At 36.8% G+C, this 13,130-nt stretch overlaps 3 protein-coding genes across 3 annotated transcripts; 1 reads left to right on the forward strand and 2 right to left on the reverse strand.

Moving 5' to 3' along the window:
- Positions 1-2,111: 2,111 nt before the first annotated feature.
- On the forward strand, positions 2,112-3,627 carry DRT100 (Leucine-rich repeat (LRR) family protein). Its single transcript, XM_021967131.2, has one exon. The coding sequence runs from the start codon at positions 2,322-2,324 to the stop codon at positions 3,426-3,428; it is 1,107 nt and encodes a 368-aa protein (XP_021822823.2). The 5' UTR covers positions 2,112-2,321; the 3' UTR covers positions 3,429-3,627.
- A 3,032-nt stretch (positions 3,628-6,659) lies between these two features.
- LOC110764209 (protein gamma response 1) lies at positions 6,660-9,585 on the reverse strand. The gene is made up of 3 exons (XM_021967123.2): positions 9,417-9,585; positions 7,945-9,057; positions 6,660-7,595 (listed from the first exon to the last, which is right to left on the reverse strand). Exons 1-3 carry the CDS (start codon positions 9,433-9,435, stop codon positions 6,889-6,891), a joined length of 1,839 nt encoding a protein of 612 aa, XP_021822815.2. The 5' UTR covers positions 9,436-9,585; the 3' UTR covers positions 6,660-6,888.
- Positions 9,586-11,084: 1,499 nt separating this feature from the next.
- Positions 11,085-12,692, reverse strand: LOC110764205 (large ribosomal subunit protein eL31). The gene is made up of 2 exons (XM_021967118.2): positions 12,507-12,692; positions 11,085-11,528 (listed from the first exon to the last, which is right to left on the reverse strand). Exons 1-2 carry the CDS (start codon positions 12,590-12,592, stop codon positions 11,249-11,251), a joined length of 366 nt encoding a protein of 121 aa, XP_021822810.2. The 5' UTR covers positions 12,593-12,692; the 3' UTR covers positions 11,085-11,248.
- Between the last annotated feature and the right edge of the window lie 438 nt (positions 12,693-13,130).

A 13,130-nucleotide genomic window follows, 5' to 3' on the forward strand; every position in this document is an offset into this window, starting at 1 on the left:
AAGAATGAAGAATGATTTTCTGGAGTGGGTAGCAGCTCCAAAGAAAAAAACCAAACACGCTCGTTTCATGAAAGTAGCTACTAAAATTTATAACTTCAGCCAAAGTCCCATGCCTTCTTTCCTAAGAAAAGAAAGGGGAAAATAAAAAAATTGAAGGGGCTGACCACTGTCACGTGAGGACTTTGAATCATGTTGTAATGGAGACGACACAACCCATGTGAGGTCATGAGGTCCACCAAACCAAGCTTTTATTTTTTGCTCAAGAACCCAACTTCTTCCTTAACCTTAACGTTATTTTCTCTTTGCTTTGCACAAAATGTGCTGTTTCTTGAAGCTAATCACCTACTTATAACATGATAGACCTGCAGAGTACTCGTCTGGCACATCTAATGCACCGGTGTATTACACTTTTTAGTCATTAAAAATGAAAATAAAAAAATTTAAAGATCAAAATTCGACCGTCAATAAAACAATACATCCAATCTCGCATGATGGCTCCGTTTTGATTATCCACACAAAGAAATAGAAGTCTTGCTTTTGTTGTCAAAAAACATAACTCTTTGCTTAAGTAGTGAGCCTGATTTGCAATCATTTTTAACTTGACTAAGGAAAATGAGAGGGAAAATTAAGAAGAGAAATTAAATGAACTAATGCTGAAATAATGAACCTACATATATGAAAAATTCAGTGCACCATTACAGCACTTCAGGCCTGGGCTGCCGACCGGGCCATGACAAATTAAACAGTGGGGACAAAGCTTCAAGGACCAAGACATGTTCTATCCCATCTTTATTATATTATAATGTTGAAGGCCAGGGCCGAAAGGTTGGATAAGACACGAATATATAGGAAATCTATGATCTTGAACAAAAATAAACTTTAAATCTATAATCTAAAGAAGAAAAAATAGCAAACCATTGACAAGACAATCATTCAACCAACTTTTAGCATTGGCTCCTGTTATTTTACCCTTGATTTTTTTAAAAAATTATTTTTGGAATTGCATTCATAATTCAGCTAAAAACAACAATAGCCACAAAGAGCCAATACAAACTAGTCACAAAAAGAGCGGACGAAAGAACTCTACGTCACCACACACACAAAAAAAATCCAAGAAATTAAAGAAATGTTCATGGGAAGGGTAGGTGTTGAATAATTTTTAGCTAAGATACTAATCATGATTGTATTGTTGTCACAATCTAGGTAAAAAAAAATATAACAGCACAAACAATCATGATCATGTGTTTAAAAAACTTTTCTTCTCATTGAAGCTTTTGATCAACCGATGTCAGTTGATTGTATCATTTGGAATGCAAATGGGGGATGTAATTAACAAAGTAAACCCATTATGATTTTGTAGAAAACTTTTCTGTCGGTGTCAGAAATTCATTAGGAATTCATAAAAACACTTGTTTAAGTGTTTGAAGATGATGATCATACAATCTACGTAGGGACAAAAATAAAATTAGGAAGAGAAAGGCCTTCAATCATTGAGATCATGGTGGGGCATACATATATTTTGTGGATCATCATCATGCTATAATGCGCTAGATAATGAAAACTTGTATATTTCGTTTTAAAGATGTCTTCTAAATATGAGGAAATTAGCAAATGCCAGTGGAGAAAGGGACCCATGCCTCTGCCTATGCGTGATTATGAGGCAAGCCTCCCAATTGGAACTATTAATTTGAGGTATAACATGGCCACATTGGTCAGTTTTAGGTTTGGTTTGGTTTTGCGGCAAAAAATTAAAGCTAATATGAAATCATACGACTGATCGAGCTTGGAAAAAATTAGAGTGAAGTGATATTCTAAACTACTCTAATATACAGATAGAAGAATCAAACTCGAAAGCAAAGAAACGAACATACGACCTTAACCGACTGACATATTTGTCACATTTCTTCTCTATCGCATATAAATTCACAACAACTCGTTATATTTGCATTCAATGCAAATTCAGACTGGTGGCACCCTTCTTTCACAACCAAACCAAATTGCATTGGTAAATGGTGAATGGTGAATATTATATAATATTTCATGGGATTCACAGTCCAGAAAGCCTTAACCTGTATTTGCATGTGATGTGTTGTTAATCAGCAAATACATGTGCAAACCATATTCAATTACATCCTTAAACCTGTAATCACATGCACAGTGATAGTGAGTGAACCAATCTCACTATACTCCAAACTCCTTGTATATATACCAACCCCAAAACTCCAACTCCCAAACCCATCTTCCTCTCTCTCTCTCTCTCTCTCTCTCTCTCTCTCTCTCTAAACATCTAAAACTTGCAGACATCCTCTCTACTTCCAACCATGCAAATGAAAATGAGGTGGTTGTTAATCTCAGTGACAATATTTTGTGCCATTATCTCAAGCGTGAACTCTTGTTCACCAGCAGACTTGGCAGCTCTTAAAGCCATCAAAACCGGCCTCACCGATTCCCATTTGGGCCTCTTCAACTCCTGGGTAGGAACCGACTGCTGCGTAAACTGGTACGGCGTCAGCTGCGACCCCGGAACTAAGCGAGTCGTCGACATTAACCTCCGAGGCGAGTCGGAGGACCCGATACTCACCAAATCGGGTCAGTCCGGGTTCATGTCAGGCTCCATCTCGCCCGAAATTTGCAAACTCGACCGCCTCACCACCCTCATTGTCGCAGACTGGAAGGGAATCACCGGCGAGATCCCCAAATGCCTCACTTCACTCTCCAATCTCCGAGTCCTCGACCTTATCGGAAACAAGATTTCGGGAGATATTCCGGCCGATATCGGAAACCTCAAGATGCTCGCCGTCCTCAATCTGGCCGACAACCAGATATCCGGCAAGATTCCGGCTAGCATAGTAAGCCTGTCCGGGTTAATGCACCTGGACCTCAGCAACAACCAAATCTCGGGCGAAATGCCGGCCGATTTCGGGAAACTCAAGATGCTGAGCAGGGCTTTGCTGAACCGGAACCAGCTCACCGGGTCGATCCCCGTTTCCATCGGCAACATGAACCGGTTAGCCGACTTGGACCTGTCCAGGAACCGGATCTCAGGTTCTGTACCGGACTGTCTCGGAAAAATGCAGGTTCTTTCGACGCTGAATTTGGACGGGAACTTAATTTCGGGTCAATTGCCTTCCCCCCTTATGAGCAATCGGGGTTTGGGCATCTTGAACTTGAGCCGAAACAGCATTGGAGGTAACATACCGGACGTTTTCCACGGAAATTCGTATTTCATGGTGCTGGATTTATCGTACAACAACTTGAAGGGCCCGATACCCGGTTCGCTATCGGCGGCCAAATATATCGGGCACTTGGATCTGAGCCACAACCACCTGTGTGGGGCCATTCCGGTCGGCAACCCATTCGATCACCTCGAAGCGTCGTCGTTTGCCAACAATGATTGTCTATGCGGGAATCCATTAAGGACTTGTTAATCATGGTAATGATTAAATGAATATGATTCGGCCGATAGGGATTGTAAGTTATTGTATCGGTTTCGTTTCGCTTCGTTTCGGTCCAAGGTTCCGGGCAGTTGTTTTTTATTTTATAATATGTGTGTAATTGTAACAATTTTTATTATGTGGTTTACTTTTTCAAAGCTGTAATGAAATTTAAAAGCTACACCTACAAGAATTTGTCGCTTGTGTCGTCAGTTGAAAGGGACATAGATAAGGCAGAATCCAGAATGCAGATGCATGCACGTGAAACAGAGCATCGTATACTCAATAACTGTTCATAAGATTCGTAGAGTGAGTTAGCAAACTTCACCTACTTTATTATTTGTATATTTCGTATTTGAATTATCTACAAGGTAATGCATCCTATTATTTTCATTTGCAGTATCTTTGGTCTTGGAAACGTCCAGATCATATTGCCGAACTGTTAATTTGGATCATTGATCATCTGAAATCTTTATTTGAACGCGTTACGTGTAACTCATATTAACAGTTTGACAGCATAACATTTTCAAATAAAATGAATGAACGAATGAATGTTATGATGTTACAGTACTTGGAAAAAGAGAGTCCCAACTTTAGTTCTTTTGTGATGGAACCTTGATTTAAGGATTTTTATCTGCTTTCTTGGTTAAAGTAGTGATTTAGCTTTAACTTTGGAGTTCACAAAAATGCAAGCACATGAAATTCCATCATAAGTTTCAGACAAACAGATCTGAAGTTAGTGGAAAAAGATGCCGACAACCATATCTCTGTGATGTCTGTGTGGAATAATTGGAAATGGGATATTGATGATATGACTCGGAAAGTTAGGGTGTTACAAATCTCAAAGCGGAAAAGATTTCAACCTTTTATTTCTTGATATATTAAAAAATGAGAATAAAAAAAGGTTAAAAAGTCTTTTCCAACAGAAAACAAGGCAATTAGATACAGAATTATGGTTCGAATTTGTTCACTTTAGGCCTCAAATTATTTGGATAACGCGACTAAATCAATCTATCTGTTTGGTTTGGTCGGTCTCCTCAACATTGCCTATTCTCGTGCATGTATAAAAGAGCATCTTCAATGGAGTATGCAAATAAAATAGGTAAAACTGTACTACAACAACTTAGGTTGCATGTTGCATACCTATTTGTTTCACGAAAATAGTTGGTCACTTCAAGAGACTAGGCTTACAATTGTACAACCCATTGTTAAGTTATTTACTGTTATCTTTTACATTTACTATTCTATTTTATAAAAAGTAGGTAAGAGAGTGAAGATATGAGAGTATGTATATTTTGCTTACCCATTTATCTGTTCGCTCGGAGCATGAAAATGCTAATAAATAAAGTTTGTCTATTCTTTGACTTCATCCCTTGGAGATGCTCAAAATAGTTGATGAAAGAACTTCATTAAAAGAAAAAAAAAGATGGAGAAATTTCAAGAAAGAGATGTATAATGATGGACATCAAAGCGTGGAATGCAACACAATTATAGATGATAACAATAACAAAAATTCCATGTCTGAAAACAATTATAGAGTTAATATAGGCGATTTCCAAGTATGTCAGATCAATAACCAAACCCTAAATTGCAATTTGGTCCAATTCGGTTCAAAACTAACCAAATCGGAAAAAAAAAACAACCAAACCAAACCAAACCAAACCATCTGAATTGGTTTAAGTTGGTCTGTTCAAACAATTTTGGGCGGGTTTTGACCCACGAGATCACAAACAATAAATCAACATATGCAAGGTGGGTAGTTGCAAGCATTAACTTGCCACCATTTATGTTGGGTTGAGCAGAAGTTCCCAAAACTGGAAGGCTAAGACAGCCTGCACTTCCTCTTAACTACGATATGTCCTAGTCCTACAGAGCACTTCCTCTTAACTATTCCCACATTGAATTGAATTTACGCACCAAGACAGCCAGTCGCCCGACACTGCCTGCCCCCACTCCCACAGTACACAAACAACTTAACTCACAGCGCACGGTGGCAAAGATAAGTATGCTTTTACTAGCATGCGCCGGTTTACACCATTACCCCCCCTCCCTACCTTTTACCCTATAGGAGGACAAGAGTCACAAGAGTCACAAGAGTCGACCAGTCAGGATCTGAAGCTGAAGAGGCCAAAAAGGGAATATTGATAGGGAAAATTTGGCTCCCAATAATTCAATTCAGAATTCAATATCAATAGCACGGTCTGTCAGTCTGTACCTCCACTCATCAACCTCCTTAAATACAGTAATGGGGACATCTTCCTCATCCCATGCTTCACCATAAATCAACTCTCACATTTTTCTTACTTTTTTTTTTCTTGGACTTAATAATGAGGCATGCAATACAAGCCTGGTTGTTAGAATTGTGTGGTTGAAGCACCCTAAACACTAAAATGTTGTCATAATGTTATTGAATCTGTTCCTGAAAATTTTATGATCATTCTATAATAACAGAAAATCTGTCTTTTTTTATTTTATTTTTTATCATTTACTAGGGAAAGGAAGGGGCGAGTATTATATTGAGTTGACTCAAAATTGTCTCCTGCATGAATCAAACCCAAGTGCACTGCATTATTGAATCAGCAGAAAATTACTTTCAATTTTATTTTTTTTTCGCACTACAGCAAAGAACAGCACATGCACATCCAAGATTCTAATGATAAAGGACTCATTTAACTTAATTACACACCTGATTATGTATTTTCAAGGGTATATCAATAAGGAAACTATACCTAATACAAGAGGAAAAAATAAGACCAGCTCAAACGCACACTTAATTTGCTTCATCTAATAATGACACATTTGGCCTGGATACTAGTAATGATGAAATCAGAGAATTGGATGCTATAGTAATGACATCAGAGAGTTTAAAAGATAGGAAGTAGGTACCAACAATTTACTTTATATGGATAAACTAGGGTATGAATACCAAAATGATATATTGACCTTTTCTTTCTGCAAAACAATTAAACAATTATAGTGACAATGAAATCAATCACTTGAATTACTCCCACTAACATGAAGAGGTTTTCCTTTTCCCTAACATCTAATTCACTAAAGGAAGCTGTTGTGATGCACAATCAGAACAAACAGGCTTTTCAAACCAAGGAAATTCCACAAAAAAGAAATAAAAAATCAATATAAAAATTTTCCTACCAAACACCTATGCTATACATAAGGTTCAGTTCTCAACACAACATATCTAACAGATGAGTTTATATGTAAAACTATGAAACTATTCTTTCTAGAATAGACAAATGTTTGGGAAAAAGAGTTATTTGACAAATACAAGAACTATCCTTTCTGGCATGGCTCCTACTCTACCTTTTTGGTATAATACTCCCTATTTGAGTCCTTTAAGACCCACAGAGTTGGAAATATGAAATTAAATATCAATACAAGTTATTGCTCTCTGAAAAAATAAAATAAAAATCAATGAACAACGAATTTCTCAATATCACATTTCAGATTCAAATCCAATATTCCAAAATCCTTCCGGAGTCAGAGGAGGGGCATACCTATACCGATGTCGAGAAACACCTTCATGGTGCTCACAGCGGAAATTATGCTTATTTTTATCAGTGTCCTTACCACCACCATCACTGGGAAGAACAGCATCATAGAACTTTTTGCACTGCTTGCATTCAACTCCTTTCAAATTTTCCCGCTCAGCTTTCTTTCTCACAGGTTCCACAAACTTGAAACCATTTTTGCCGGCCACTGGAACTGGAATCTGCTGCTTCTGTGGTCTAATTACAGCATTCACATCCTGTGTTTCATCATCTGAGCTATCTAGGTTCATGTCATTTGGAACTGGAAGATCAGGAACTTGTTCCATTGTGGCTTTATTCAAGTTTCCTCTGATGTTCTCAAGTGGGGTATCAAGAAAATCATCATGCGGGTCAGGCCCACCTTGGCCATGACGGGACCTAGTATCTATCCAGCAGGCAGCGGGCCTTTTTCTCCCAGCTACTGGGGCAGATTTTGCAGTGGGAGGGCATTTTGGTGCAACGGGGAAGGTGGAAGTAGGAGAGTGAGGACTAGTTTCTTGAATTAGCTTGCCTCCTTTCTCATCCTCCAAGTTATTGTTACAACTGATTTCATTCTTCACTTTTTTCGCGTAACCAGCTGCTGCAGAAGCATGCTGATTTTTGTCTACAAAACCTACCATTTTTGCAATAGGTTAATGGATGAAACAAAGGATACCAGCAAATGAAATCATAGTGGTAAAACCAACCATAGGCTAAAAGTAAATGCATGGCTACTATTCGCCTAATTCTATGAAATTAGGAACCAAAGAAAGTTCTTAAAAGTAAAAGATACAACTGAGACTTCATATCAAAAGTTACAGACGAAGATCAGCCAACCAAAAATCATCTAGCAAAACTCTATTTGGTAGATCACCATGATTTTTTGTAATAATTAATAGTTTCTGACAGTGTATTATATTTCATTTTGCAAAAAAAAAAAAAGTAATAAAGTTGGAAAAAAGAAAAAAGCAAGAGCATCATACCATGGGAAGTTGATGGATTGTGATCATTTCTCGATGAATCACTTCCACCTTCCAACTTGTTTTGGGGGAGCATATTCTCCCTAGTAAGACCATGCTTTGTGCGGAGATAATTGTGCTGAGATTTCAGCCTTTTGTAAGCAACAGTAAGATCCGTGTACTTCTTCCTCTCAGCCAGTAAATTCGAGTTCATTGATTCAATTTGTTCATGTAACTTTTCCTCCGAATCCCTTCTTTTGGTCACTTCGCTGAGATCCTCCTGTAGCTCATTAACTTTCTCCTCTAAACCAGTTACTTTGACCAGAAGCAGTTTTTTCTCCTTCACACAACCCTCCACTTCGTCGTTCTTTGTTAGGAGATCCTTTTGGAGTTGACCAACATTTTCCTCCAAAAGTTTAAATTTGGCCAGAATAAGTTTTTTCTCTTCTTCCTGATCCTTCAAAAGCTTTTCTTTATTCATTATCTCGGCATCCTGATACTCAATCTTCCGGAATAAATTTTCTTTAAGCTCATTTCCCTTGGTTACTAGGTCAATCTTTTCTCCGAGCTCCTCTTGGAGTTCATCGACTCTTTTTTCAAGATCACTCAGTTTGGCAAGAAGCACATTTCTACCTTCTTCATTCTCTTTCAGTTGTTTTTCCTTATCCACAATGACAGAATCTTTTGACTGAATCACTACGAGCAACTTACTCTGCAATTCCATTCCCTCATCGACCTCCATAGACTTCTGCTTAAGCATTTGTTCAAGCTCATTACCTTTGAGTTGTACACTTTTCAGTTCAGCAAGTAGTTGATTCATCTTCTCTTCCTGAATCTTGGATGGATTTTCCTTGTCAAGCTTGAGTAAGCGGTTCTCTTCAAGGGTTTGTTGCTTTTCAGCTCGAAGTGTTTCAATTTGACGAAAGAGATCATTTTCCTTGTCTTTCCGTTCATCTTCAAATTTCTGAAAGCTTTTAGACTTAGATTGGAAATAGGGGTAGAGCTGGCTGCAGAACACATATTCAATCTGAGAAATCCTGTCTTTGGCTTCCTGAATGGTGGCAACAAGTAAAGTACTAAGGCCAGAGACATAGTCGACATCATCCAATTCGCTGTCAATTGGGTCACAGCCCATCTCTGAGTTTTGACATGAAAAAATAAATAAATATCACAAAACCAAAAATAAGTAAAACAAGTAACCACAGCGACAAAAATCACCATGTTCCAGAAACATAAAACGTCTGTAGTAGTGAGAAAGAATTAAAATTCAGCCAATTGGAAGTGACAAACATTTTCTGAAAGTTGAAAGATGCGGTGAGAAATCAACCAGGTCAAATGAGAGCAATGCTAAGAAAACACACAATAATCAAGCAAAGCAAATGCAATTAATTTCACATAAATCTCGGCAAAATGCAAGGAACAAATATAGCTCAAGATTCAGATTAATAAAAAATTAAAAAAACATACACAACAAGTTGAATTAAAGAGATCATTACCGATCTGGACTTTGGGCATTGCAATGCCGAATTCGCGATTCCAATTCCAATTGCCCTCTCTTTGCAATATCCCAATCGCTCGCTCTCTCTATCTCTCTCACTGTGTATGTGTTTGGCTCTGCAACTTCTAGGGTTTAGGTGCGAGGGAGGGCAGATGATATCTGAAGCAAGTCTGTTATTACTGGCGCAGGACCAGATTGGACTGGCGGGACGATATAGTTTTATATACTCGTGTTTCAAACAGAGCTTCGCGGGCACGATTGCTTCAATTTCCACTTTTCCCCCTAAACTTTCTTTCTTTCACCAAAAAAAAATTTAAAAAAAATATCTACAGCATTAATACAAACGTGCAAAAAAGAATCTTATCTATATATAAAAGAGATATTTAGTCAAATACCCATTCTTAGCACTAAAACTATAAATAAACCCTACACCATTTAATTTCTATAAACAAATCCAAAAAAAACCCAAAAAATGACAATTGGTCATATTGAATTTAATTTTGATTATTAAATTACTTTGATGTCCTATTGAGTATTTTAGGCTTGTTTATATGTTTTGGGGTTGGGTTTGTTTTGAGAAATCAATGACAGTTTTGTAATTTAAAAGAAGTTAAAAGTCTTTTTGTTATGTTATAAATGGGTTTTTGGTGTGTTTCTAAAGTCCATTTCATATAGGATATTTTTATAATTTGGGCTCATATATTGGGTATATTAGTGAATCTCTCTATATAAAAAGCAAAAGGCAGAGAATGGTGAAACATTCAAAATACCATAAAATACCCTTGGTTAATGCAAACATTAAGAATTGAAATTATTAATTAAATGAGGATAATATAATAAATTCACACTTTTTCATATTTTAAAATTTTAAAATTAAAAGAAAAATCAGATAATGCATCCTCTTTTTATGGAACACAACTACCCATTATCTTTTTTAATTCTAAAATAAATTTAAATTTTTTTAAAAAAAAACCTCTCGCAGGCGTGGAAGCGCGTGCAGAGAGGCTAGTGTTTTACTATGTGGTAATATATATATATTTTTAGCTACCTATTGGTTTAGTGGTAATTTTTACAATATATATATATATAACATTTTTCTAATTAAAAATATATTACTACCTCCTTCCATGCCTACAATTTACAATTTGACACATATGTAAAAATAATTCATCAAAAACACAACAAAAAAAAAAAAAACTTATGTACGCATGTGACACTACTATTGACAGGAATGTAAGAGCTCATACTTACATGGTAATGAGGGAAGTATTATCATAATGGAAAAAAGAAAAACAAAAAAATCCTTTCTAATTTTACTGAAATTAATATAGAATAAATTGTTTTTGTTAAATAATTGGACACGTTATGTTGTTAAAATGCCAATAAATATGTTGTACAAAAGTTGGTAAAACCTTGTAATTAGTCCAAGTTAAGATGTGTTAGTGGGTATGGATTCATGAATTGGCCACCCACCCACAACCTTGTTATTTTGCTTATTTTTCCAATTAATTAAATGAAGGGAAGAAATTAACGAATGAAAAGAAAAGATAGTTCTTGGTTTTGATTTGTACTTTTCAAAAGACAATTAAAGTTCGGAATTCATGAAAACTAGCCAAGACAATCAATCAAAGCCAGACTACACAGAAAAGAAGAATTCCGAAAAATCTGACGAGACCGAAATCATGAACCACATAAGAATTTTGCAATGCTCTGCTGAAGAAATTTCCAAGACGGACAAAACCAGACCACACATCCTCAAGTAAATAAAAGTACAGCCAAAATTGGAATTACCTAGCTAGAAGGAAAAAAAAACAAGGGATTTAAACTAGTTCAGTCCTCTTCGTCGATCACCTTGGTGCCCAAACCAGTAAATCCCTCTGGAGGGACCTCTGTAACAGTGACTAGTGAGTATAACTCCTCCTTGGCATCTTCTTCATCATTTCTCTTCCGGGCAATGCGGACGCGTATCCTTCTAGGCACACTTCGAATCCCACGGCTCCAAATGTGCTTGTTGAGCTTAACATCCACTCTAACATCTGTAGTACCCATAGCCTTTTCAGCAAACTTCCTGATTTCCTTTATCGCATTTGGAGCCTTCTTTTTAAATGTGCTGCATGAGAGAGAATCCAGATATAGGTTACTAAACATTTGCACAGCTAATGCCTAACATAGGAAAAACAAATGAATACAGCAGAAATGGAGTCTGCAACATTACACTCAGATATCCAGAAATTTTCTAAGCAAAACTAAACTGTGACGGGTTCTCATATCAAGTTAACCTTTCATTCTTTTACATCGGTTGGTTTCTCAACAATGCATCATTCAGAAAGACATTATAAGAACACAGGAAAATTGATCTAAACATATTCAAATTTTGTGACACACAAAGTCTAGAAATGTAATGTCATCACATAACCACCCAAATACATTTGAATTTAGGCACAGACGTGTATACAAAAGCAAATGTTTTTTAACCAGCTTTGGCTTTGGCTATTACTGCCGAAATTCAATTGAAGTCAGAGATCAATTCACACAACTAAAATAAATTTTATAAACAAGTAAACAACTGCTTGTGCAAAACGATACCGACTGGGGACGTATCAAGCACAACAAAAACACAAACGAATACGAAAATATGATCATGAAACTTCATATAATACATAATAAAATCCATTTAAAGCAAACAAATTTCCTGAGAGGGAACAAAATAACAGTTTATAACGACAACAGGGTTCTCTACCATCATTTTGAGACTCATAAGCAGCAGCCACTGACTTTTAAAAATGGATGTAATGCTTTGAAAATAAGTCATCTCAATGCCTTTTGATATAAAATTTATAACACCCTATAGCTTCTACATCTTGGTAATCAAATTCTTTTGATTTCAGTCTCAACAATCACAAATTATAATAGGAGACGCACAAGATCAAAATCAAATAAACTATGTAAGCACATATTGCTCAGAAAACACGAAGAATATAAGCATTAAAAATAAATAAATACAAGACTAAATTAAACTCCTTCAACGCAGATCTTAACCCATTAGCAAGAACAGTACAAAAGTAACGAACATGGACGGAAGGATTACCATCCATGCAAGCGTTTGTGGAGGTTGATGGTGTACTCTCTGGTAACGACCTCCTCCTTCCTTCCTTTTCCGCCCTTCTCCGCCATTGTTGAAGCTCTGCGATCTCCAAACCAGACGACGACGACGACGACCTCCACTCACCAGCAATGAACTTGCTCCCTCGGCTGCTAAACAAGACCTAGGGCGTTAACGGCAGATCATATACTGATGGGCTTTTCATGAAATGCCCTTTACTTTTCTTTTAAACTACAGCATTGCCCTTACAAGTACACGAAAGCTCAAGGTTGTTTTTGTCTTTCCATTTGCTGTATTTTCTTTGTGGGTAAAACTGGGTCAGGCCCAACCAAACACCACAGCCCAAACTGCTTCCGTAGCATCCTCAAGCATATGAGACCCAAACAATTGGTTAAAAATGAAATTTATTGTAGCTCAAGTAGAGTAGTTAAGAGTAATTACTCATGCACCCGACATTTTGTGTTTAAATTCACTTTCTTCAATATCACTTGTATTAAAACAACATGAAATTTAAGAGTCCATTAGATGAAACAATTTCAAATTTATGGATTTAGAGCATCCACAATGAGATCCCTAAACCACTTCCTTATATCACTATATGGTTGTTTT

Source organism: Prunus avium, chromosome 2 (assembly GCF_965620075.1).
Source record: "Prunus avium chromosome 2, drPruAviu1.hap1.1, whole genome shotgun sequence".
Classification (NCBI taxonomy): domain Eukaryota; kingdom Viridiplantae; phylum Streptophyta; class Magnoliopsida; order Rosales; family Rosaceae; genus Prunus; species Prunus avium.